The following is a 24,776-nucleotide window of genomic DNA, read 5'->3' as shown; positions in this document are numbered from 1 at the left end:
TCTCTCCCGTTTTCGCATTCAAGCAATACCCTATACTCGCTTTTATCTGCTCTCTCTCTCCTTCGAATTGCTACCTCTCTTGCCTCAGATAGACTTTCTTCGGAATCGACTCCTCGAATTTGCGAAACAACCTCGATCTCGATCTCGCTCGAGCTGTCTCTGCTGATTGAGGCGGAGGCAGGTTCTCACCGTCCAACCAGCTGCGCATCATCACTCTGCGCATCATCACTATTGTTGACCTCCTCGTCTTCACAACAAGCAGGCTGGTGCGAGGTCTTGAGGCTCGCTCATTCGGTGGAGTGAATGAAAATTATAATTGCTAAGATGCAAAACAGTGTTGCTCTATCTCAAGGAAAGACATCAGTAGCCACAACGGACAGGAAGGCAGGGAAGAGAGCAACTCACACAACAGATCAAATTTCACTTTCACCGCTTGCCATGAATCTGAGCGACCCTATCCTCGAACTTTTGTACCATCAATGCGCTGACCTTGTCCCACACTGTCGAGATAGCAGCGGCATGTAACGGTGAAGCGAAGGAATATTCGAGAGACAAGTCGACTTGGGTTTGCGGTTTCGAGGTTGAAGAGGAGAGGGGCGTGAAGGTCCAAACGTTGACGAGATGACGGAACATTGAGGCATCTTTCGCCGTCGCCTGCGTGACAAGAGAAGTATGTATCAGCGGGAGGACAACGCGAGCAGAGAAGTAGAGGCGAGCTCACCTTGACCGATTTTGGAATTTCCATTTCGACCCTCGAGACGTACCCTTCATCGAATCCCATCGCACCGATCCGCAACTCTGCATCCATGACCCACTTCCGACCTTCATGTCCATCATCGTCTACTCGAAGCCAACCTTTCTCTGCTAGATTCGACCGTGTCGTCTGTGAAGACGAGAATTGCGAAGCGGAGAGGACTTTTGAGGAGGAGGTGAACGGGAGGAACTGATGATACGAGTCTACGTCGGCGATGACTGTGTAAAGTTCTTTCGGCGTGTAGCTAATCACGTAGGAGGCAAGGTCAGATTGGAAGGAGAGGGGCGACAGAATGAGAAAGAAAGGAGACTCAACGGCATGACTTTTCCTTCCTTGTAAACCCAAATCGATCCTCGCTTGACCAGTGTGCCCTTCTTGATCGGTGTATTCGAGTTGGTCGAGGAGGAAGAGCCGAAAGGAGAGGGAAAGTTGAACAAAGTTCTCGATCGGATAGTTGGTGCCGTTTGCCGGAGGAGGGAAGGGACGGCCGCTGTTCTAGGACAAGCCATCTGTCTTTATGTAGAGTTTGTCGGAAAGGTCGACAGGGGAAGGAAGAAGAGGTTGATTCTGACGATCGCTAGTTTCGTTCTCTTTCCCCTCCCAACACCCCTCTGAGCACCATGTCGTCAGCTCAGTATAGGGATAGAACCCTGATTGCCACCATAGGGGATGAGGTGAGTCCGTATCTCTGCTCTGTCGCGAGTTGTTCCCCCTCATCAATTCCGGAACTTGCTCGCTTCCTCAGGACACGATCACTGGACTTCTGCTAGCAGGAACGGGTCACATCGATGGACGAGGGAAGAAAAACTTCATGGTCGTAGATTCGAGTACGTCGCTCTCTTCTATCTAAACCGTATCGTCATCTTCCCCCATTCGCTCGGACTGTGCACGAGCTACGAGACTGACCTTGCTTCGTTACACTCGATCACAGAGACCTCTCCCTCTACAATCGAGTCCGCGTTCGCCGAATTCACCGAGCGAAGCGATATCGCAATTCTCCTCATCAACCAACACGTTTGTCTTTTTCCTGAGCTCACCCTGCTTGGTGTCTCTCCCTGACACCCGGTGTGACGTTGAGTAGATTGCCGATCAAATCAGGCCTATCGTCGAGAAGTATGAACAGGCGTTCCCTGCTCTCCTCGAGATTCCTTCGAAAGATCACCCTTACGGTTCGTCGGATTCATTCGCATCTTTTGGCTTCGAATACTGTAGCTGATGTTTTTACTTTCCAACGAACAGATCCCAGCAAAGACTCTGTTCTCAAGCGTGTCAAGAAGCTTTTCGGAGTTAGTCAATTTTGCTGTTTCTCGCTTGGACTTTTGCTGATTTTCGTCAACTTGCAGGAGTAAACTCGACGCGCGACCTCTCAGTCTCGACTTATACCATCTATTGCCTTTTCCTTCACACCCAGCATTTCAAGTTGTATCCTTTTTCTGTTCTCTTTGCGAAATTTCATACCGGTTTCCTCACCTCGAACACTCGCAGACAGAGAGAAGACGAGAAACGACAATGCACAAAACCACGAGCTAAATGTACAATCACAGACAAACAGACAGAATCAAGCCAATCTAACAAACCATTCCTTCCCTTTCTCGCCTTCCTTCGGTTCGACTCGCCCTTTCTTCGCAATCCAATCTCCACTCTCGTTCCTCAATCGTTCAGAGGTCATCGGCCAATTGAACGGTACGAGTTGTTCGTCCTTTGTGAAGCCGCCATCTTTTCTCGAGGAAAGGAGAGCTTGTCGAAGAGCGAGACTGACGGAAGTTCCGAGGAAGAAAGGAGGCTCTCCGATTCCTTTACTCGAGTGAATCGTCGTCATGGTGGGCCATTCAGCGTCTCGTAGTAGCTTGACGGAGAGGTGTTCAGGGATGTCGTTGAATCCGGGAATCTTGTAAGCACCTGAAGGAAATCGAAGGGTTCGGATTCAGCGATCTCACCTGGAGTAAGAGAATGAACGAACCGGGTCCTGTCGTGAAGATCGCTCCGTTTTGTAACCACAAACTCTCCTCGATCGTAGACCAACCCATTCCTTGAACTACAGCTCCTTCGATTTGCCCGTAATCGATGTTGGGATTCAAACTTCTACCGACGTCCATGATGATATCGAGCCGAGTCGTTTTGTGGGATCCATCGAGTACGTCCAGTTCCACTTCGGCGTAACATACTCCTTGTGTATAGTCTGGAGTATCGAGCGATTATCAGTAATCCGCTAGTCGTAGATCGACCAAAAAGAGCGAAACTCACAGTCGAACAATTTGCCGGTCTCTTCCATGCAATTCCATACGTAACCCAGATCAGGAGTAGCGTGATGTCCCGTCGCTGAGAGACTGATTCGTTCACCGTAAGCAGCAGCCGCGAGAGCTGACATCGTCGCATCGGGTCCAAGCTTCTCTCGGAAAGGAGCGAGGCGTTTGTTGAGTTCGACACAGGCGTTGTGGACGGCGAATCCATTGAGATCGGAACCTGCAGAGGCGGCTGTAGGGGAAGTGTTGATGACAGTGTTCGAGCCGGTTTCGGAGGTGAAGACGGCTTCGAGAGGGACTTTGAGCTCTTGCGCGGCGACTGTTAAGAAGTTTTAAGAGTCAGCACGGGGAATTTCTGCGGTGAGAACATGACGAAGAAGACAGACCTTGAAGGCACTTGATATACAGGCCTTGTCCCATTTCGATTCCACCGTGACTAACGCTGACTGAACCATCGAGGTAAATGTGAACGAGTGCCGATCCTTGATTCATCGCTTTCACACCCTATGAGCTCGAGAGGAGTCAGAAAGTAGCTCAGCTATTGTGCGACAATCGAGGACTTACGAATGCCAATCCGAACTTCGTTGGAAGCAATGATAACCCTTTCTTCCTCCATTTGTTTTCCCGATTGAATTGTTCCACTTCCTTCTTGCGCTTCTCGAAGTCGACGTCTTGCTTGAGCTGTTGAAGCATTCGAGGAACGTGGTAATCGAGTACCTTTTGATGATAATGAGTTTTTTGACCTTCTGCGTAGAGATTGATCTGTTGTCGCAAGTTACGATCGGCACATCAGCCGTCGTGAGTCCTGACAGAGAAGACTGGACGTTTCGCCTCACTTGTCGAACGTGATCGATGTCGAGATTGAGCTTATGAGCTATCGCTTCAATGTAGTTCTCGGCAACGAGCATTCCTTGCGGTGCGCCGAATCCTCGGAAAGCGGTATTCGAAACAGTGTTGGTCTTGACCACTCGACCTGCGTGTATCGGAAAAGTCAGCGATCAAATAAGTAGAAAGATCTGGAACGAGCTCACCTCGAACGTCCATGTGCGGAATGTAATAACAGTTGTCGAGATGGGCGAGGAAACGATCAGTGACACCTCCTGAAAGATCGAGCGAGTAACCTCCGTTTGCGTAACCCCTTAAGACGTTCGGAATATCTGGATCAGCTCATCGTCAGTCGAAGGAGAGATTGACGGCTCACATGACATCGAGAGCGGTAAGCTTTCCGTCCTTCGTGAATCCAACCTTCCATTCGGCGAGGAAAGGATGGCGTTGACCAGAAATCTTGATGTCTTCGCTGCGATCGAGCATGCAACGAACAGGCCTCTTGACCTTGCGAGCAGCGACAGCGCAGACGGAAGATAGCTGCGAGTATGAGTCAGAGTCAGCTCAAACGTCGAGCACTCTCGCGACATGAGAGCACTACTGACCATCGACGTTCGAGATTCTTTTCCGCCGAATCCTCCTCCAAGCCGTTTTGATCGAGCTACGATTCGATTCCTTGGTACTCCAGTCACTTGAGCCGCCGTATGTTGAGTCTCAGTCAGTGATTGCGAACTCGCAAAGATCTCGATTTCTCCAGCTTCATTCTTGGGGACGACGAGGCAAGCGAATGTTTCCTGGTGAGAAACACAGTAGAAATCAGTAAGCGCTTGCAGAGTTCATCTTTCATCCGCGAGGGGACTTACGAGGAAGAAATGTTCTTGACCTTGCATCGTCGTGCGGCCCTCAAGCACAAACTCGGAAGCTGCGAGCGCGTCTTCAATTTTGTCTCCTCGAGCGATTCGACGGTTGTAACTTTCGTGGAAAGAGTTCGCAGCGAGAGCCTATGATAGTGAGCGCGTAGTCAGGGCTCGTAGTTCTTCTCGGAATTGCAGACGAGGAAAAAGACCAAAGGGGAAGACAGCGACTCACTTCTTCGATCGTGAGGATTCTCGGTAAATCCTCGTATTCGATCTTGACGGCTCGAGCAGCTTTCTGAGCATCGATTTTGTTCGTAGCAACGATAGCTCCGATGATTCCTCCATGCGAAGTCACTTCGTCGACCGCAAAGAAGAACTCGTCTTGCACTGCAGGTCCCCAACAATTCGCTTTCGGTGAGGGGAGATCGGTGTGATCGACGTAGGTGAGGACGTTGGGCATTTCGAGAGCGGCAGAACGGTCGACATTGAGGATTCGGGCGTGAGCTCGGGAGGAGAGGACGAGAGCGAGGTAGGTTTCGTGTTGGAAAGTCGGGAGATCGTCGACGTAAGTCGCACTTCCGGTCGTGTGGTTGAGAGCAGAAGAGTGAGGTTCTTGTTTGCCGACGATCTCTTTCGCGTACGGATCGGAATTGTCTCGCTTCGAAGTCTGAGGTTCTCGTTTGATGATCTATTTCGCATCGACGAATCGTGAGCGATGCCTTCGATAATCGCAGAGAGGGATGAGACGTACTTCAGTGATGTTTGCCTTCTCGCTCGGAGAAACTCCCTCGATCTTGTCCAAGCTCACTCCGCATTGACTCGCAATTTCGACAAAGTATTTGAAGAGGAACGAGAGAGCGAGAGTTCGTCGGAACGAAGCCATACCTCCGGGCACAGTGAACGGAAGGTTGAACTCATCGGCGAGGATATCGATCGCACCTTGAAGAGTCGAAGAAGAAACCGTCTTTCCGAGGATGAACTCTTCCGTTTTCTTCGCCGCGACCGTGAAGGCGGCCATACCTCCGAAGGCTAGCTTGATCGATAGGAACTTGTTGTCCTTGTCGAGTCTCGAGGCGAAACAGGCCGTCACGATAGCGATGTCGTCGTCCCTTCGTTTCGATTGTTTGTAAGCTCGAACGATTTCTTTCTCTCCTTCTCGTTTAGGTTTGAAGAGAGGGACCTCGATCTTCGAGATGACGGCGTCCTTGGGTAATCTGGTCTGACGATAGCCGGTAAAGAAGTCGTCGAGTTGGAGGGTCATCGGTTCAGCGTTGGTTGAAGAGATTGCCGTCAATCGAGATCGAGTCGCGAGCCAAACTGGATTGAGATCCGAGATGGGCCTTCACATGGGCGAGGTTCAATTGAGTTTGAGTGTCTGGAAGGGAAGGGACCGGAAGCAAGGGGAGACTCACGAGGCGGTAGCGATGTTTCCGGCGACAGTCGCAGCGTTTCGAACTGACTTTCCCGCGAAGAGGTGAAGCTGTTCTTTCATCGCCCGTAACGGTCCCGTTTGTTCTCGAGGTAGTTTGGCGACAAGAGTTGCGAGAATCGTTTCGAGTTCGCTCAAGGTGAGATTCGCAGAGAAGGAGAAGACGGGTTCGTCGTCGTCGAGGTTCGGGAGAGTGAAGTCGTAAGCTTGAGGAAGATCTCCAACGTAGATACAGGCAGGGTAGAGAGCGCCTTTGATCGAGACTTCGATGGCGAGCTCCGAGGATCCTCCAACTACTTTTGCATCCGGTAAAGCTCTCTTGAGGTCGATGAGCTGTTCGAGCGACGTGGGTCGATACCAGTTACGAGTCGCTGAACCGAACTTGAGAGGTACGAATTGATGCTTCGCGAGTCCGGGAGGGTAAATGAGTTCAGTTCCAGGTCGGTAAGGTTTGAAGGTGAATTTCGGGAACGAAACAGTCGCAGCGGTCGATTCTCCTTTCGATGGGTCGCCGCCGAGTTGACAGCAGTCGGCTCGTCCACATCCTTTCGGTTTCGTACCGGCTTTCACTTGAGCTGAAGAAGTCATGTCTTGGTCCTGTGGGTCGACTGGCGCAGTTCTTCCGATCGTCGAGGTGTTCACCGGGTCAATCTTCGGGACAGGCGAGTCGAGAACGGTTTCCGCCGGTAGTGAAACTGTCAAACAAGCGTCGCGAATAACGTCAACTCTCGATCCTCGCCTCGAAACGCAGGAAAGAAGGGTTCAAGCTCACCATCTGTACTGACTTCTTCTGCTTTCTCCGCTGCAGGATTCGTTCCTTTACAACATCCTGCCTTGCCCTCTGCTATCCTCTCTGGTTCCAGTCCTGAGTCTTTGTAGTTGAGAGGAACGACGAAATCTCGGTCGACCACGCAAGCACCGTTCTCTGCAAGACTTGGAGATGTCACTTAAGTCACTCTGAACGGAAGGAGGTGATTGAGCTGAACTCACCCTTCGGTGCGAGGTACTCTCCAACGAACGACTTGACTGCTCGGAAAATGGGAGCGTAGCCGGTACAGCGGCAGAGGTTCGAGTCGAGAGCACCTCCGAGTTCGACGTCGGTCACTGTAAGCTTTCCCTGATAAGCCGCTTCCCGAAGGAGAGCATAAACCGACATGATGATTCCGGCTGTTGGGGCAAACTCTCAGTGTCAGTCGTTACCGTGACCATCCCAAAAGGAGAAGAGATCGACTCACGAGTACAGAAGCCACATTGCGAACCTATACGATACCGAAAGGACAATGACAGGAAAGTACAATGACATATCGAAAGGACAAAGACAGGACTTATCAGCGAGGGACAAAGGGACAGAAACGAAAAGAGGGAAATCACCAGAAAGTTTCGCCATTCTTTCTTGCAAAGGGTGAGGGTTGTACTCGTCCCCGAGTGCCTCGACAGTAATGACGTGTTTCCCATCGACGGCGACCAGGGGAGTAAGGCACGAGTTGATCGAAGAGTGAGTGATCTTGCCAGATTTTGGATGTTTCGCTTGCAGAACGACGATACACGCTCCACAACCTCCTTCTCCACAACCAAGCTTCGTGCCTTTCAAGTTGGGTTGCGATCGAATGAAGGAGAGTAGAGAGGTGTCGGGATCGAATGTGTTTCCTTCGAGAGTGACGGGAGAGCCGTTCAGGAAGAATCGCAAAGTCGAAGATGCGATCTGTTCGTACGCAGCCAGCGAAGACCCTTGCGCTCCTCCAGAGCTAACAGCCTCGGCTGAAGGTGCCATGCGTCGTCGTAGAGAGCTCGAGTCGGATGGTGGAGGTGCGATAAGACGATAGTTCGAAGTGGGGGTTTGGTGAAAGTTGAACGAGGAACAGCCGCGAGTCGGGTGTCGTGCGAGTAGTTGAGGTTGAACGTAGTAAGGGATCAAGAGGCAGAGAGAGGAGGTGAGAGGAGCAAGAAACCGATTCCCGTCCAAGGCCGCTGACTTGTTCCGACCCTTCACCTCGACTCCGGAACTCTCCTCTACTAGCTCCGAAGCGATGCTTACACCACCCACGAACTAATCCTGAAGGACCGACGCTCATCAACGATGACTACACGCACGCGCGAAGAGATTGTTCAGTCATTACGATCAGAGGGCTATGGGTATCGAGACTGTGACGAGTTTGAGCGGGCAAGGGCTAGAGACTATCCTGCACTCAAAGGTGAGCTTCACACACGCTGGATCGGGAAACAAGGAAGCTAATTCCGGATATCGCAACAGACGAGGTTTATCTCGACTACGCCGCTTCCCCTCCTGCACCCGTGACCCCAGCCCAACGCTTTGCGACGACCCTCGCATCAACTCTCTACGCGAACCCTCATTCCGCTTCGACATCTGGATCCGAAACTTCCCTCTTAATCGCGAAAACTCGAACGAGAGTGCTCACAGAGCTGTTCAATGTCTCCTCGGATGACTTGGACAAGTGGGACGTCGTATTCACTCAAGGAGGAGCAACGAGGGGGATCCAGATGATCGGGGACGCGTGGAACTGGAAGAGGACCGAAGAAATGGACAATGGTCAAATCGCTTTGCGATACCTCACAGAGAGTCATACGAGGTACGCCAGACACGGCCAGCATCAGAGAGAGCCGTATGAGACTGATAGTGATCGTGTTGGGCGAACAGTCTAGTCGGTTTACGAGGAATCGCACTTTCTCGCTCGGCTTCCGTCGAATCTCACTCTACACCGTCTTCCCTCCTCCGCGCCGCTTCTCGACAAACCTTAAACTCTCGTCAACCTACTCTCTATACGTACCCGGCACAATGCAATGCGACAGGAGGCCGACTTGGGCTTGACTTCGCGAAGAAGATCAAACGAGCGGATGCGAACGGAGTAGTCCTCGTCGATGCCGCCGCTTACTGCGCGACCAAGGTGCTCGATCTCGGCTCAGTGTCAGAGAATGAAGCTCCTGATGCAATTGTCGGATCATTCTACAAAATCTTCGTGAGCTTGACCCTCTACCTTTTCCGCTCGATAGCTGACAACCTGTTGTCTCGTTGACCAGGGCTGGCCGACATCTCTCGGATTCTTCGTCATCCGTCGCGCTGCCTCTCATCATTTCCTATCTACTCCTCATTTCGGTGGCGGCTCAATCTCTTCACTCTCGCTCTCAGCTCCATTCACCTTTACTCCCCGCGCCTCTCCGACTTGCTCGAACCCGACGATCCATCAAAGACTAGAACAAGGCACGGTACCATACCTCGAGATCGTTGCGCTGAGTCAAGCGATGGACTGGTTCAAGGAAACTTACGGCGGTTTGAACGAGGTGGAACTTCACGTTCGATCATCACGGAATCTCGCACAGAAGTTGTTGAGTGAGCTGAGACACGAAGGTGGGGAGACGGAAGAGGGTGAACCAGTCTTTATCGAGCATCAAGCGTTCCAACCACTCCCGGCAGATTCCGCAAATTCGATCGACCCGGAACTCGACGTCGAGCTCGAATCTCCAGGTCCGACGATTGGCTTCTCACTCTTCTCACCGCCTTCGCCAGCTCCAGATACCGATCTAAACGATTTCCGACAAACTCACGTAGGAACCGCTCATCTCTCGAGATTGGCAATCGTGAACGGCATCTCGTTGAGGACTGGCGGCTTGTGTAACGCGGGAGTCTGGACGAGAGTGTTCGGGGTAGACGACGACGAGCTGAGAGCTCTCGAAGCTGCGGGCAGAGCGTGTTGGGACGACCGTGAGTTGACCTCTCTCCTCTCGATCAACCCAGGCTCGTCATTAATCGACATCGCTGTGTAGAGGAATACTCTCCGTTCTATCCTCATCGTCCACTCGGCATCTCGAGGATCTCGTTCGGAGCCGCTTCGACCGTGGACGACGTGCTTAAGTTCGTCGAATTCGTCAAACGATTCTTCGTCTACACAAAGGAGGTGATACAACTCGGCAAGACGGAGAGGAAAGGTCGAGAGGTTGGCGAAGAGGTGCGACGAGCAAGACTCGGAACCCTGCTACTTTGTGAGTCTCTAAGCGATTCCAAGCCTCACGCAGACTCTTCCTGACCACACCATTCGCTGAACTCTCAGATCCGATCAAGTCCTGTGCCGCGCAGTCAGTCGACTCCGAACGAGATCCCGAAGGCTGGCCCCTTACCTCGACTGGATTACTCTACGATCGAGAATTCATGCTCGTCGACCCTTCATCGGGAAAAGCGCTCTCGCAGAAAAAGTATCCGCGAATGGCGCTCATCAAACCCGCGATCGACCTTGAAAGAGGAACCCTTACTGTGAAAGCGAAAGGAATGGACGACCTCGTTTTACCTCTTCCCGAACTCGTCGGCCACGGCACTCCTCCTCTCAGTTCAGCTTCTTCCGACGGCGATTCACATCTCGACTTCGATCCGAAATCGACTCTACTCTGCGGCGATCTTGTCACCTCTTCAAGAGTATCGCTACTCGCCGATCACTGGTTCTCGACGTTTCTCAATCTTCCTTCGGTACAATTTCGTCGACTACCTGTCGACTCGACCTCTCGCCATGCTCACTTCGACTCTCTCTCGACTGCTCAACCGAATGTGCCTCTACCGCTGCGCTTGAGTAACGAAAGTCCTTTCCTCCTCGTAACCGAATCGAGCGTTCGACAAGTCAACGATTGGATCTCAAACTCGACCACGACGACCGGCGAGGTACATCACTCTGCCTTTCGACCGAACTTAATCGTCGACGACTTCGAGCTTGAAGAAGAAGGCGAGATTGAACCATTCTGGGAAGACGAGACGGAAGTTGTCAGAATCGGAGATTTTGTGTTTGCGAACTTGGGACGATGTCGAAGGTGCCTGATGGTCGGGATCAATCAGGTGAGCTCTCTCGATGCTTCGAGTGCTCTGAGGCTGTCACTGAGCTGTTCTCTGACTGTAGGAAACGGGTGAGAGAACGAAAGAACCCCTCTCGACTCTCTCGAAACATCGAAAGTCGACAAAGAATGGAAGAGTCGAGTTTGGAGTACACATGTATTGGCGGGAAGACCTCGCGGCGCCCGTCGAAGGTAAAACGAGGAGGGTCAAGGTTGGGGACGAGATCAGTTTTCGACTGAAATCAAGGGAGTAAAGTGTGTTCTCATTTCAGTGCGGTCTCGTAGTTTCCTGTTGTCGTTGTTGTTGTTGTGTCGTTCGTATCCCTCCCTTGCAAAGATTGTCTGTGAAACGAGCAACAGGTCGAGCTTAGAAAGCTTGCGAAACGAAACGGATTCAGGAAACGTGACTTAGAATCGTTCCCACCCACCCTTTCGCAGTTCTTCGGCGTCGGCCCCACCTACGAACCGAAAGTGGTGTTTGATTTGTGGGCAAATTGTCCGAGAAACAAATCTCCGGCTCAAGCTCGCCTATCTCTTCTCCCCACAACCCGCTCTTTCGACTATCCATCAGCCGAATCCGATGGCTCCGCACCCAGATGAACTAGCGCCGGCACCGATAGACCCAGCAGGACATGAAGCTCACCTCTCAAAGCTGAGGAAAGGGAAAGAACCGGCGACTGATGACGGCTTCAGGAGGGAAGGAGACGGCTTAGACCTGAGACTACTGGGTCAGAAGATTGTTCTGGCTGGACTGAGTAACATGGTACGTCGTCTCGCTGCAGTCCGTTCCCGTGAGGGAGCGCGGTCAGGCTTGAAGTTCAAGGAGCCGCCGACGCCCTGCTCGAGCTCCATTTCAGCCGCAAGCGGGTTACACACAGAGTTACTGATACTCTGGACCCTGTGATCGCAGGCCGCTTCTCTCGTTACGAATCCCTTCGATTTGTAAGCTCGTTTTACTTTTCTCACTTTTTCGCTGTCTTGGCGCTAGGAAACGTCACTGAACCAGCTCTCCCCTCACTGTCCCACTTCACACGTTATAGGATTAAAGTCCGGCAGCAACTCGAATCGAAGTCAATCTCAAAAACGGGACAAACTTCAACGAAATCGACATTTTGGTTCAAAACTTTGACAAACATGGTCAAAACTGAAGGAATTGGGAGTATTTACAAAGGTCTTAGTGCAAGTATGCTACGAGAAGGTAGTTACAGGTGAGCCATCAGCTTTCGCTTCATTGAGCTCCATGCATCGTTGTCCTCGTTCGTGCAAAAGGAATGAAGCACGCCGGAAAGTGCTCAACAAGACCGTTTACTGATACCTACCACTTCTCTCTACGTAGTGCGATTCGAATGGGAGGCTACGACCTCGCAAAGAAGACGTGGTGTTCGGTTTTCCCATTCGTAAATCCAGAAGGATTCGGTGCAAAGCTCGGAGCTGGAATGACTTCGGGAATGATCGGTGCTGCTGTGGCAAACCCTGCAGATCTCGTACGTTTTCCCTCTATTCCCTTTGCTGATTTGAGAGCATAACTGACTCGTTCAAGCTTTTCTCCTTCCAATCGACAGCTCAAAGTACGGCTACAATCACTCGCCGCGACTGGTACTCTACGGCAACATATTCAGCAAGTATACCAGGGAGAAGGGATCAAAGGATTTTATCGAGCAATCTTCCCGACAACCGTTCGAGCTGGGATCTTGACCGCTTCGCAACTCGGTTGTTACGATCAGTCGAAATATATGTAAGCTCTTCCCTCTTCTCGCCTCTAGCGCCATGCTATAAGCTGACTGACTTCATCTCTATGCGATCGGATAGCCTCAAACGAGATTTCTCGAACACTTTTAAAGAAGGGATGCAAACTCACCTGGTCGCTTCTGCGATCGCGGGTTTCTGCTGTTCCGCTACTTCGAACCCAGTCGATGTCGTCAAGGTGAGACTACCTTTCAGCGATGGCTCTGACAGGGTACTGATCATTCTTCGAAACAGGTTCGGATCATGTCGGACAAAACGGGTCGATATTCGAACGCTCTACAATGTGCCGCTCTCATTCTCAAAGACGAAGGTACGAACGAGCCGCTTTCATCTCTCGATGGATTAGCTGTTGAGCGGATAAGCTGACTTCCCATCGATTTGCCATCGATTTGCGCACCAGGTCCGTTCGCATTCTACAAAGGTTTCAGCATGTGTTTCCTTCGCTTGTGGCCGCACAGTATCCTCAGTCTCCTGGTGTTCGAGCAGCTGAGAAAGAATCTCGGACTGGCTCCAATCTGAACGGCAAGTTATCGATATCGAAGTGTTTTTGTGTTGTAATCTGCATCTTAGCCTATCTTATCTCTCCTCGATCGCTCAGTTGCGCTTGAGAGAACTTGAGCCGACTCCCGAGATATAATATGGCAGCAAGGTACAACTATGCGGGAGAGAATAACAGAGAACGATGCAAAATCTACAGAAACACGATGATCCTTCTATATCCTTGCGAACACTTTCCGCTGTCGCATGAATCGAGCAGGTAGGACGAACAGGGACCCCGCGAGCATCATCGCTCCAGAATAATAAGCTACACTTTGATACGATCCTGTTCCGTCGAGTACGAGTCCTGATAGTGAAGCTCCGATGAATTGAGGGATAGCTTGAGAGGCGATGATGTAGCCGGTGATCGTTGCGAGACCTCGAGTTCCGAATAGCTATATCCGCATGAGAGTGTCAGCGAGCGAGAATGACTCGACGAGTTCGAGAGAAAGAAGAGATGATCTTACCTGCGCTGCAGCATAAGGTAAGAGAGCAAAGAACCAGCCTCCGAGTAGTTGATACAGCGCTCCGAATGCGATGATTGATCCGTACGTAGTCGCTTGCGACCAGAATGCGAGTTGGAGGATGCCTCCGGCGAAGAATGAGAAAAACAGAGAATTGACGGGACCGAAGAAATCGGCGACCAAACCGGAGAAGACTCGTCCGATCCCGAGCATAAAGTTGGAAACAATGAGAGGAACGGAAGGTGCGAGGGAATTCGGGTCGAGCTCCGGGCATTGAACGGTGGTGTAAGCGATCAGATAACTGCGAAAGTGTAAATTTGGTCAGTCTTTCGATTGAGCGAGAACATTGCGACAATTGACCCACTAAGGAGGCGTGAGGAAACCATAAACTCCAACGAAAACGCAAGCAAACAGCGAGAAGAACGCTGGATCTTTCCAAATTCCTGGCGGTAATCCCGTCTTTGTGTCGAAAGTTTGCGGAACTTTGCGTACTGGAGGTTTGCGAGTCGCTAGTAGGAACCATGCGATGATGTAGGTGAATGCACTAATTGCGGCGTAGACCTGCGTAGCGAAAATGGGTTAGGGGTTATGTTCTTCGAAGAAGAAAGCAGAGCGAAAGATAGAGACGAACCAGCATGGAGTTCTGATAACCGAGCCGAGGTAAGATTCCTCTCATGATCAAGGATCCGAAGCCTCCTCCGAATCCAGTTCCGCTCACCGTAATTCCCGTCGCAAGACCTCGCCGTTTCGAGAACCACTGGCTCGGAATGGTCATGAACTGTTACAATGGGTTGCCGTGAGCTCAAAAGTATCGAGAATAGGGATGAAAGTTCTGACTCACGAGAGGAAGAGCGATGCCATGAACAAAACCCAAACAAGCACCCTGAATCACGAACAACGCCGGTAGCGAGCGAACCGAGAATGCACTCAAGACTAAGAAGAGCACTGAGAGGGCCGATCCGATCGCAATCATCCTCTTGAAACCGCTTTTTGACAACAAAAATCCGATCAGCTCAGATCCGACAGAGAAACTTCGTTTTTGAGACGTACTACTTTTCTCCCAGTCGCCCAGTGATGAAAGGACTAGTGTTTTGGAAGAAGTTGCTGAGACCTGCGACCAATGTTAGCGTCGCGAGTGATGTATTCGGGTAGTGGTCGGTTCGGAGATTTGCGAGGAGGACTCCCCAGACCATTCCGTAGCCCTGGCAGTTACACGAATGTAGGAAGCAGCCCTACAAGTGTTGACAATACATATATTAGCTCTTAGCTTGACTGGGAATAGAGAAAGGGAGATTGCGAAAATGCGAAAATGCGAAAAATGAAAACTTACGAGAACGACACTCCAAGCTTTGAGGCCTCCGTCCGGGAACGTCCACTCTTCAGCCTGACCAGCTCCATCCTCGTTGAATACTATTTCGTCTGTGTTTTTGTTCCGCTGAGCCTCTGTGTCTGATTCCTTCTTCCCTGAGAAGTTCGACGCCTCAACGTGTGTGTCTTGAGTATCTATCCTTCGATGCCGTAGTCCTTCCGATTCTGCTTCCTCTTCCTGTAGAGGTTCGTCTCGACCTCGCTGAGCGATCAAGGACTCTACCGCGGGAATGTCGTGAGAAGTGATCTTCCTCGCTAGGGAACCTCCTTGATAGCCTGTCGCTGGTATCGGCGGTGCTGGTGCTGGTACAGTCGGTCTCGACATGGTCCTGTCGGCGAACGAGGTCGAATGGTGGAGATTTGACTCTTTTTAGATCATCGAAAAAAGGCGCAAGATTGTCGGCCGTCTTTACGCTTTAGCCCGTGCCGAGACTCGATTGCCGTCAAGCCGACGGAAACGTCTTGAGGACCTGAGGTGAAACGCAGAAAGTTCGCACGGCTCTCAAGCAGAGTGGATGGAAGACAAGCGTGAAAACAGAGAGATACATTGGACTAAGAGGTCGAGACAGATGAGAGAGAGTGCGAGGACAATGCAGAATAATGTAGAGAAAAAAATGGAAAAAAAAGAAGTGCAGGTGTTATCGTCCCTCCCTCCTCTCTCGAGATCACTACCACTTTCACTTCGTGCTCGTTCTTCACATCTCCCTCACTCGTCAATCAGACCCCTCATCGTACCCCTTCTCCGCTCCTACTCTCGCAACTCGAAATCAAGATGAAATTTAGGCGGAGGCCTCGACGGGAGCATCAGCTTGAGGGCAGTCGCGAGCGATCTATCGAGAGTCACAAGGGCAACATTAGTCACACGGTCGAAGATCAGTAGCGAATGGCAAACTCACGTGACCCTCTTGTTGGCACTGGAAAAGGGAAAACGGTAGGAGAATCAGTTGACTAATCCCCGAGGAGTCAAGAAGACTGAGAGAAAATTCACCTTGTAGCAAGTCTTGGGTCCACGAGGAGCAGGAGCGACACCACCGGCGGCAGCAGTGCAGTTCCTCGCGAGATGGTTAACTCCTCCACAAGCGTAGCATCGAACGGCACGAGCTCCAGCGAATCCTCCACGTCCTCCGGCGAATCCACCTCGACCGGCGAATCCACCGAATCGGGGGGTGAAAGGAGCGCGAGCTACGGGGGTCGAAACAGGAGCGGCTCCTCCGTTGACCGAAGCGGGAACGATCGTCTCACCGTCGGCACCGGTCGTGGCAGCGGCAGCGTTGGGGCACGATCGAGCGATGTGTCCGAATTGTTGGCAACTGTAACACTTGGGACCGTTGGTCGAGAAAGCACTACGCGAAAGAAGAGTTAGAGGGTCAGTTTTGACTTTCGCGACTTCGAAATTTCGAGGTGGTGACTCACCCAACTCGAACGGAGGGGCACTCGGCAGCAAGGTGCCCCATTCCTCCGCAAGAGTAGCACTGCTTGTTGTCAGTGACCTTGGGGTTGGGGCTAACGAGAAGAGCGAAAACGAGTCGATCGTCAGTTTCCGCGATACCTCTGCTGCATTTCAATTGTGCGTACTCACCAAGCGTTCGACTCGTGTCCAGCCTCCTAAAGTAGCGAATCATGCAACCAAACGTCTCGAAGTTGAGTCAGGTCATCTGACTTTTTCCCCTCTTCTCAGAGCTTCGTCTCGAGGATATCGTCAACTCACACCGCAGTTGAAGCACAAACGTTCAGTCGAAGTGCAAGCGGCAGCGATGTGACCGGGCTTGCCGCAAACGAAGCATCCTCGTCGGCTCATAGGGAACGCCATTCTTTCTGTAGATTTGGTTTCGCCGGGTCGTCGAAGCGTTGTGTGACATGCGAGATACGTTCGAAGTGCAGGAATGCATTGGAGAGTCGGAGGAGAGTCGGAGAGGTCGAGAATGAGGGGAGCAGGTCAGAGGAAATCAGAGAGGAGTGATCGCGGAGGTTCCACGCAGCACGAGAGATGTACGATGATGTAGAGAAAGAGTATGCAGGCAAGCTAGAGTCAGCGGAATGTGTCCATGCGGAGCGAATTGATGAGATGAGAAAAAGGGTTAGGAGAAGAAACTCGAGCTCACCTGTCTTGATTTGATACGATCTGCTACTGACTAACTGACTGACTTAGACTACCTTCTCCTCCGCTACTATACGGCTGGTGGAAAAAGAGAGAGTTTTGTATGGGTGGTAAAGAGCGAAAATGAAGTTCCCTAGGCTTACAACTCGTCAAATTCCTTACTCTACTTTATGCAATAGGTTTGCCGAACTTGAACTTGAACTTAAACTTGAACTTCCCCTTCGGCATGCCCCACTCGATTCCTAACCCTTTCTTCTTGAACAACCTTGGCTGACATCGAATCCTTTTCCTTTCTCGAACCACTTTCGACTCAACCTCTCTTCCTCCTCAACCACTCTCGATCGAACTCAAACCCCTCGAAAACTCGCAAACAACGACTTGAAGCAACGATGTCAACTCCCCTCTACGAACAGAACGGCCACTCGACGAACGGCAAGGATCGTGAACCTAGCTACCTCGAGGAAGAACCTGAACAACGAAGTGCTCCCGTCACGACTCAACCGAAAGTCAATGTGTGAGTCGTTGAAGAATTCCCACATCGCAGCACACTCGCTGACTCTCGAGCCGGATGCTTTTAGTGATCGCACGATGAATGTACAAGCTTTGCGTAAAGCAGATATGCAGCCTTCGTACGCTCAAGAAGGTGAGCTTTGTTTCAAGCTGAGACTTGGAGATCGTTCGATTCTTGAAAACTGACTTGTTTCCCCTTCGCAGTCGCCGGATCTGATGTCGACCACGGTTGCTATGGTGCGATGATCAATTGCTTGGTAAGTCTTCATCCACTTGTGCTGGCAGCGAATTGACCTGACGAAAGATCTTCTCTTCACTTTTAGGGAGCGATTGCTGGTACCCTCGGATCGATTCCGTGCTGTTTCTGCTGCCCCAACCCATACAAGCGCGTCCAGCAAGGATCCGTTGGGTTGATCAGCACGTTCGGACAATTCTCCCGCTCCGTTGATCCTGGACTAGTCAAAGTCAACCCATTCAGTGAAGAGCTTCGAGCCGTTTCCGTCAAGATTCAGGCGAGTCATCCCTTTTCGTGCATTCTAACACGGGTTGGCTGATGTTCGACGTTCTCGAGTAGGTGGTCGACATTCCGAGACAAACTGTTCTGTCGCGCGACGGACTCAACTGTCACATTGAATCGGTTTTGATTTTCGTAAGTCACCACATTCTCCCTCTCTTTCCCTCGGTCTCGCTGACTCCCTCCGGCTTGCGTTTACAGCACATGTTCGTTCCAGTCTTTTCGATTTCTCTCACTTGGTGACGCGGCCTTCTATGCTGAAACTGCTCGCTGACACTGCTCGACATCTACAGTGTCAACCCTTATCGTGCGGTCTTCGCTATTCAAGACGTAAAAGCGGCTCTCGTCGAACGTGCTCAAACGACTCTTCGAGACATCTGCGGCTCGCGGGATCTTCAATCTCTCCTTACCGAACGAGAAGCTATCGCAACAGAGATCGAACAGATTGTTGAACAGAGTGCCGAAGTATGGGGAGTAAGGGTAAGTGATGCTCGACCACGACGTTTCCATCGTTTCGCGTCTGAGTCGTTCAAAACTGACTCCCCTTTTTGCTGCCTCTCGCTCTCCAGTGTGAATCTATCCTCATGTACGTTTCACCTCTTTATTCTCGCCCGTGTCGACGCTCTCTGACTCCTGGATCGCTTCGCCGTCAACAGCAAAGATATCGTTGTCCCTGTCGAGGTTCAAAACGCTCTTTCCGCCGGAGCTCAAGCTCGAAGGGTTGGACAAGCGAAAGTAATCACCGCAAGAGCTGAAGTCGACAGTGCCCGCTTGTTCCGAGAGGCGGCGGATCTCCTCTCGTCTCCCGCGGCCATCCAAATTCGTCAACTCGAAACTCTTCAAGCGATGGCGAAGAACCCTGGAACCAAGATCTTGTTCGTACCGATGTCGTTAGGAGCAGCAGGAGAAGGTGTTGTGCAGAACGCGATGAATCAACAGGCGTTATCGGAAGTCATGGAAGGCTCGTCAACGACGAATCACTAAGCATCTATCCCTCCCGTCTTCTCTTGCGCACTGTATTACCTTTCTATCGCCTGTCTATAGCCCTACGATCCCTGTACATATAGTACTGATCTCCAACTCATTCCCAACTTATTCGCGACTCGTTCTCAGTTCATTCCTTGTATCGACCTCTCTTCCCCTGCGTCCGTTCACTAATTTCCCTAATCTTTCCTGTCAATAATCAGTCCAATCGCTTCGAGCACTTACCCTCCTCGTGACTGCCTCGGGTAGCTCTGTCGTCGTGTTTCGGAGTTGCCGCGGCCATGCTGCTCGAACGCCCGGATCGCTTTCGCCTCCCTTTCTTGCGGTTTCTTCTCTCTCTCTCTCTCTCTCTTCTTTCTCACTGCAGTCGTCCATTCTATCCAGTAAGTTATACTCTGACAGTTTTGCGAGTTCCTTGATGGTATATGTGGCGCTGACGAAGTTCTCTGTGCAGTTCTCTCAGCAGTTTTGTCGTCGCCGTCTCCTACATCCGACTATCTCCCTACCTGAACGATTCTAACTCTTTCGCGCTATTTTTGGCCACCTACTTCATGATCCCTCGACTCCCCTACGACGTACTCTGGACCACTTTCGAGCAAGTCACAGAAAAGCAGGATCTCGCGAACTGCTGTCTCACTTCCAAACTATTCCTCTCAATCGCGAAGACCCCTCTATACGCCTCGATCGATCTGGAGGTGTATCAGTTCGCCGGGAATTCCAGAGTTCGAGATGACAAGACTTATGATCAACTTGCGCACGGAACGAATCTCCTCCTTTCCAGACTCCGACACGACCCGACAGCTCAAATCTGCTCTCTCGTCCGTGCAGTGAACCTCAGAGGCGTGTATATGGATGAACGACCTCGAAAATCATTTGATCAAGATCCGACCACGGCGTTCGAACTCCTGGAAGAACTCCTTTCGCTCTTACCCTCGGCTCAGACGTTCGTTCTCCATACTTTGCACGACACGCGGGAGGTTGACAAGATCGTCGCAAAGCACCAGAAGCGCCTTCAGTTCTTCTCGAAGGCAGGAGCAGGGAGAAAATCACCCAAGTTCAGGATTAGTATTCTTTCGAACGACGAATTGGAGGAGATGAAAGGCCACCGTCTTAAGGCGAGTTATGACGGATTTCGGCTCGAGCACTCTCCGTACCCTTGGGAGCGAGCTTACGAAACATTCGACGCCGACAAATTCCTCAAGTCGTCCCATTCTAGGCTTCGCCGCATTCATCTTCCCCTCACTCCTTCCGTCAACCTCTCGAGCTTCGCACATCTGGAACAACTCTCTCTATACCTTCCATACAACAGCTCTTCGACAACTGTCGACCATCTCGTCTCCGTTGTTTCAAGCCTTTCGTCCCTCCGATCTATCTCCTTAACGGGTCGAATCCAACCTGGCGATGTGGCCGAACTACTCGACAGAGGTAGTCTGATCAGCGTTCTCCCTCCCGGCCTGCTTCATCTCTCGCTTGATTCCAAGTGCCCCTTTACCCATCTCCTCTCGTTTCTCTGCGATCTACCACCATCAACATCTTTGAGGACGTTCACCTGTCGGAGGGACGACAGACGATATGAAGATAGGGAGGACGAGATTGAGGCTCACGTGTTGGAAGAGTTTCGAAAGAGAGGGATCAGATTTAACTACTCAAGATTTTTCCCTTGATCAGTAAGTAACCTCATCTCCCCGATCACGGAGGAAGGCTCATGGTTTCTCGACCTGCAGAGGAGATTGGAGAACCGATGAGGCGACGATGGAGTGGATCGGGATTGAAATTCTGGATTGCATTCGCCAACTGCTACCTCCTCCTTTGTCTAACCCTTCCAACCCGCACGCTGGACGTTCACTACATTCACTATACCCACTATACCAAGTCCGAGTACTCTCAGTTCCGTGTCTTTGCTGCAGTTGGCGCTTTTCTTCTCCCTTCTTCAGTCTTTCGAGTCCGAGAGCCATCGAGTCACGGAGGCTCCGACGTATGGACCTGATGTAGTCCGCATTGAACGTCAGGAGCACTGGACCGCGCTGAGAGCCGATTCTGCGCCGCTGGTCGCAGAGGATACAGTTAATTTCCGACGACATTGCCTGAGAAGACGCAGGCTCAGTGGGAAAGCCCACTCACATTGTCCTGGATCTCGTTGCTCTGATTAACTCTGAGGGTACCTCACCACCGTCGAAACCAGAGGGAACAGTTGAAATCCCCGAGTTGTCAATTTGTTGAGTGATACGGTTGAGGGGAATTGAAGAGCCCCGAGAGCATATTCCAGGCGGCCGACTGAATTTGTAGTCCGAGTTCAGTGTGGCTGGGACGGTGTCTGCGTCGAACTAGTGAGCAGGAAGAGGGAGAAAGAGTTTGTCGAACTTTCGGCGCTTGATCTCCTCTGCATCACCGATACTCTACAATCCGACTCGACTGCGCCTAGCACGATCTTTGAGTGATATGTCAGGATCGCTCGTGAGTCTTCAGGTCGTTCATTTTCACCCTGATCGAGCAGAATGTGGAACAACCCATCTTCATCTGAAGGAGGCATTTCCTCACGCTGTCGAGGACTGCAGGAGGTGGAAAGGGCATCTACAGAAAGCGAAGGAGCTTATTGTTGATCTGAAAGCTGACCCGAGCTCCCTTGATTCTCGCGCAGAAGAACTCAGCGACCGCTCTCAAGGCTCAAGGAAATGTTCACTTCGCTGCGAAGGAATGGGAGAAAGCGATAACGTACTACACCAAGGCTTTGGAAGCTGAGACAACTGCAGACTCGAAGGCGCCTCTCTACTCGAACCGTTCAGCTGCACTCGTTCACTTGGACAGATTGGGCGAAGGTAAGCTTTCACCTCTCTTCCGATCGCGCAAGTCTGAGTGAACTGATGACCTCGAGTTGATCAGCTTTCACCGACGCAAAGGAATGCATCCAAGCGAGACCGAATTGGTCGAAAGCTCACGCACGACTTGGGGAAGTTCTTGCCAGGCGTCAGCTTTTCGACGAATCAATCGTAGCTTGTTAGCTCTCCATCCCTCTCCTACTGAACATTCGAATAACGCTAACGCGTCCTTTTCTTCACATTAGACGAGAACGCGGTTGCCCGAGCCGAAGACCCCGCCGCAAAAAGTCGTTATGCAACAGCGATCAAAACGACGAAAAGCACTAGAGATCGAAATCGTACGACGTACACAAAGATGAGCGGGAAGTCTTACACGACTGAAGCCGAACGAATGCCGGTTCACAAGCTTGCCGGGGCAATCTCTGGAGGGTTCAAACCGAGAGCGGGAGGATCGCTCGAGCTGCTCATACACGCTTACCAAATCGGGCTCGAGGGCATGAAACATTTAGAAGAGAATATCTACAGAGTGAACGGGCGAGATGCGGGGAACGCGGGTACCAACACGAGTCAAGAATTAAGCGGTTAGTTTTCTTTTCATTTTGAAGGTTCTGTCTCTCGCGATGAAGAACTCACGAGGGTCATTTGTCTATCGCAGAATGTATCTTACTCGATGGCAACGCCTTCATCATTCCAGCTGGTGGAGATCCCTCGTATCCTCTAATCAAGAAGTTCTCCGCGCTTCAAAGACTCGACGTCTACGGCTTGGGTCTCCTCAAGTACTACGAGTCTATTCCGAACGCCAAGACGATCATTTCAGACTTGAATCGAGAAAGAACTTCGGGGAAGGACTGGTTGGAGTAAGAAAATCGTTTAGCCCCCCGGAGGAGTAACAAAGCTGACAAGTCTGCTTCTTCAGTATCCGTCGAGCGGATGCTCCGTGTTCATTCGTGGAAGCGTGTTAACCGCCTTCATCGCCCACAAGAACAAAGATTACGCAGCCGCCATAGACGCTCTTCGTTTCAGTCTCGCAGTGCTGGACGAAGGGAACCGGGTTTGGAGGAACGTCGAGATCGATGACAAAGGCAACTCTTTCAGACCTACGCTCAAACGAATGATCAAAGCATACCTCATGGGTTTGCTTCACCTTCGAGCTCTCCTTTGTCCTTTCGTTGACTGACTCTTCCACCGCGATCGCATACAGAGACACAAATCGACGCATCTCGAGACGCATTCTCCGACTCTGCGAAGAAGGTGTTCACTCTCGATAATGTCGAAGCTACTGCTCAAGAGATCCTCGCGGAGAACCCTCAAGGTGAATGGCCACCTGCAGCTCCGTCTTCGGTTCAGCGACTTGGCTTCTATGTGAGTTGTTTACCTCTCGCTACGATAAGCTAAAGATCAGTCATTAACGTCAACCTTTTCTCACGACTTGTCCTCGACCAGGTACTACCCACCGCTCGAGCCTATATCGCACTTGGATACGTTTGGTCGCAACGAGCTCGTGTCGCGCTCATCGAGAAGAAAATTTCGAAGGGAGGAGTCGCTCTCGCAAAATTCGACGAAGCTCGTAAATCGGCTCGATACTATGACCTTGGGGCCAAGTTCCTTCCCGACGACGACTTCAGAAAGCCTCAGACGCTCTTCATGGCTCTCCAAGAACATCTTCGAGCTGGCGGCAAGAAAGTCTCGGAAGTTTTCAAACTCGCTGAAGAAGCAGAAAAGCTTCGAGTTGAACTTTCAAAGTTCTGTATGTCTGGTAACCACTTCGTTCCTGTGATCAGTCGCAAGCTGACGGTCCAAATCTCCTCAATCGCAGATGAGTCTTTGAACGGAAGTTACGCTCCCCGAGATTTCGTCAACGATCAAGTGAAAGCACTTAATGAATATCTCGCTTCACCGGGTCCGAAGGGAGGTGATCCGATCCTCAAACCTATTCCGACACTCAACCTTCGAGGCACGCCGAAGTCGTTCAACCCTAACTCGGTCCTCAACGCACAGTTCTGGTCGAATCTTCCGGGAGAGGTTGGATTAGTAGACGTCCTAGGATTCGATCGAGAGGTCAAGTCGGACTTCGCATGAGTCAAGGAGGAACAGAGGCCAAGGAAGAAAGCAAGATGAACTGGTTTCAATTGAGCTGGACTGTAACTACTATTTCTCCTTTCGCAAGTTTTCGAGAAAAGAAATTGCGGCCGGGCTTCCTCACCTTGGGTCTATATGCTCGCGCGAGAGAGACTCTCGAACTCTCTGAATACATCCACACTCTACGATGAGATGTCTAGCTTCGATTCAGCTCGAGTGACTTCGAAAGTCGCAACCGTGACTTGTTCAAGTTTCGCACCTCCCTCGAGTCACGACGTCCTTTCGTCTCGTTCGCTCCAAACATGATTTTGTGCAGTTCCAGTGACTTTCGAGTATAGCGCAGCTGGGAACGGGCAGGAAGAGCTCGCTCTCGCAATTCACACTCTTTCACACAAGTTGCAGCTCGCCGTCGACGAAATTGACGTTTAGTTTTTCGGTTCGCTTGTCGCAAATGAAGAACTCGAAGACAAACAACCGAATCCATCTCGAGATTTCGTCCGACGTCAAGTTCTCAATCTGCAAAAGCCCTTCTTCACCGTAGCTCAATGTACAGATGAGAAACTGCCGGAGCAGATCGTCAAACCCATTCCGACCGCCAACCTGAAAACTCTGCCCGTTGGTATCACGCCCGAAGAAATGTATGAGAACTTATGGAGGCAAATGCCGGGTAATGTCGTATTGTTTGATTTGGTTGGGAACGAGCGAGTCGAGAATGGTAAATA

General features: G+C 51.2%; 9 protein-coding genes across 9 annotated transcripts; 5 read left to right on the top strand and 4 right to left on the bottom strand.

Moving 5' to 3' along the window:
- Nucleotides 1-426: 426 nt before the first annotated feature.
- JCM6883_002331 (type II toxin-antitoxin system RatA family toxin) lies at nucleotides 427-1,263 on the bottom strand (the record flags this gene model as incomplete). Its single annotated transcript, XM_076629014.1, has 3 exons — nucleotides 427-654; nucleotides 722-998; nucleotides 1,070-1,263. 3 exons carry the CDS (start codon nucleotides 1,261-1,263, stop codon nucleotides 427-429), a joined length of 699 nt encoding a protein of 232 aa, XP_076491197.1.
- Nucleotides 1,264-1,374: 111 nt separating this feature from the next.
- Nucleotides 1,375-2,103, top strand: VMA7 (H(+)-transporting V1 sector ATPase subunit F; the record flags this gene model as incomplete). The annotated part of the gene is made up of 6 exons (XM_076629013.1): nucleotides 1,375-1,428; nucleotides 1,500-1,581; nucleotides 1,686-1,768; nucleotides 1,836-1,923; nucleotides 1,994-2,040; nucleotides 2,098-2,103. 6 exons carry the CDS (start codon nucleotides 1,375-1,377, stop codon nucleotides 2,101-2,103), a joined length of 360 nt encoding a protein of 119 aa, XP_076491196.1.
- A 209-nt stretch (nucleotides 2,104-2,312) lies between these two features.
- JCM6883_002329 (uncharacterized protein) lies at nucleotides 2,313-7,879 on the bottom strand (the record flags this gene model as incomplete). Its single annotated transcript, XM_076629012.1, has 17 exons — nucleotides 2,313-2,653; nucleotides 2,715-2,933; nucleotides 2,999-3,316; nucleotides 3,384-3,501; nucleotides 3,562-3,759; nucleotides 3,834-3,970; nucleotides 4,029-4,135; nucleotides 4,199-4,362; nucleotides 4,428-4,616; nucleotides 4,686-4,823; nucleotides 4,912-5,367; nucleotides 5,431-6,019; nucleotides 6,092-6,803; nucleotides 6,881-7,033; nucleotides 7,099-7,275; nucleotides 7,344-7,367; nucleotides 7,480-7,879. The coding sequence occupies 17 exons, from the start codon at nucleotides 7,877-7,879 to the stop codon at nucleotides 2,313-2,315; spliced, it is 4,440 nt and encodes a 1,479-aa protein (XP_076491195.1).
- Nucleotides 7,880-8,185: 306 nt separating this feature from the next.
- JCM6883_002328 (uncharacterized protein) lies at nucleotides 8,186-11,192 on the top strand (the record flags this gene model as incomplete). Its single annotated transcript, XM_076629011.1, has 7 exons — nucleotides 8,186-8,300; nucleotides 8,360-8,696; nucleotides 8,765-9,083; nucleotides 9,145-9,826; nucleotides 9,889-10,104; nucleotides 10,173-10,942; nucleotides 11,004-11,192. 7 exons carry the CDS (start codon nucleotides 8,186-8,188, stop codon nucleotides 11,190-11,192), a joined length of 2,628 nt encoding a protein of 875 aa, XP_076491194.1.
- Nucleotides 11,193-11,518: 326 nt separating this feature from the next.
- On the top strand, nucleotides 11,519-13,203 carry JCM6883_002327 (uncharacterized protein; the record flags this gene model as incomplete). The annotated part of the gene is made up of 8 exons (XM_076629010.1): nucleotides 11,519-11,701; nucleotides 11,849-11,880; nucleotides 11,979-12,146; nucleotides 12,275-12,422; nucleotides 12,501-12,673; nucleotides 12,748-12,862; nucleotides 12,919-12,994; nucleotides 13,085-13,203. The coding sequence occupies 8 exons, from the start codon at nucleotides 11,519-11,521 to the stop codon at nucleotides 13,201-13,203; spliced, it is 1,014 nt and encodes a 337-aa protein (XP_076491193.1).
- Nucleotides 13,204-13,397: 194 nt separating this feature from the next.
- On the bottom strand, nucleotides 13,398-14,878 carry JCM6883_002326 (uncharacterized protein; the record flags this gene model as incomplete). The annotated part of the gene is made up of 6 exons (XM_076629009.1): nucleotides 13,398-13,616; nucleotides 13,689-13,986; nucleotides 14,050-14,246; nucleotides 14,317-14,463; nucleotides 14,527-14,671; nucleotides 14,736-14,878. 6 exons carry the CDS (start codon nucleotides 14,876-14,878, stop codon nucleotides 13,398-13,400), a joined length of 1,149 nt encoding a protein of 382 aa, XP_076491192.1.
- Nucleotides 14,879-15,832: 954 nt separating this feature from the next.
- On the bottom strand, nucleotides 15,833-16,863 carry JCM6883_002325 (uncharacterized protein; the record flags this gene model as incomplete). Its single annotated transcript, XM_076629008.1, has 6 exons — nucleotides 15,833-15,883; nucleotides 15,950-15,967; nucleotides 16,042-16,396; nucleotides 16,467-16,556; nucleotides 16,633-16,658; nucleotides 16,762-16,863. 6 exons carry the CDS (start codon nucleotides 16,861-16,863, stop codon nucleotides 15,833-15,835), a joined length of 642 nt encoding a protein of 213 aa, XP_076491191.1.
- A 677-nt stretch (nucleotides 16,864-17,540) lies between these two features.
- JCM6883_002324 (slipin family protein) lies at nucleotides 17,541-19,159 on the top strand (the record flags this gene model as incomplete). Its single annotated transcript, XM_076629007.1, has 9 exons — nucleotides 17,541-17,665; nucleotides 17,730-17,794; nucleotides 17,866-17,918; nucleotides 17,985-18,173; nucleotides 18,236-18,310; nucleotides 18,377-18,381; nucleotides 18,469-18,655; nucleotides 18,745-18,761; nucleotides 18,832-19,159. 9 exons carry the CDS (start codon nucleotides 17,541-17,543, stop codon nucleotides 19,157-19,159), a joined length of 1,044 nt encoding a protein of 347 aa, XP_076491190.1.
- Nucleotides 19,160-21,598: 2,439 nt separating this feature from the next.
- Nucleotides 21,599-24,054, top strand: JCM6883_002323 (uncharacterized protein; the record flags this gene model as incomplete). The annotated part of the gene is made up of 9 exons (XM_076629006.1): nucleotides 21,599-21,613; nucleotides 21,798-21,975; nucleotides 22,040-22,153; nucleotides 22,221-22,556; nucleotides 22,631-22,832; nucleotides 22,903-23,108; nucleotides 23,177-23,337; nucleotides 23,419-23,722; nucleotides 23,792-24,054. 9 exons carry the CDS (start codon nucleotides 21,599-21,601, stop codon nucleotides 24,052-24,054), a joined length of 1,779 nt encoding a protein of 592 aa, XP_076491189.1.
- Between the last annotated feature and the right edge of the window lie 722 nt (nucleotides 24,055-24,776).

Source organism: Sporobolomyces salmoneus (assembly GCF_050403485.1).
Source record: "Sporobolomyces salmoneus JCM6883 DNA, S_salmoneus_JCM6883_v1_ctg3, whole genome shotgun sequence".
In the NCBI taxonomy this organism is placed as follows: Eukaryota; Fungi; Basidiomycota; class Microbotryomycetes; order Sporidiobolales; family Sporidiobolaceae; genus Sporobolomyces; species Sporobolomyces salmoneus.
This window is presented reverse-complemented; position numbering and strand designations above follow the sequence as displayed.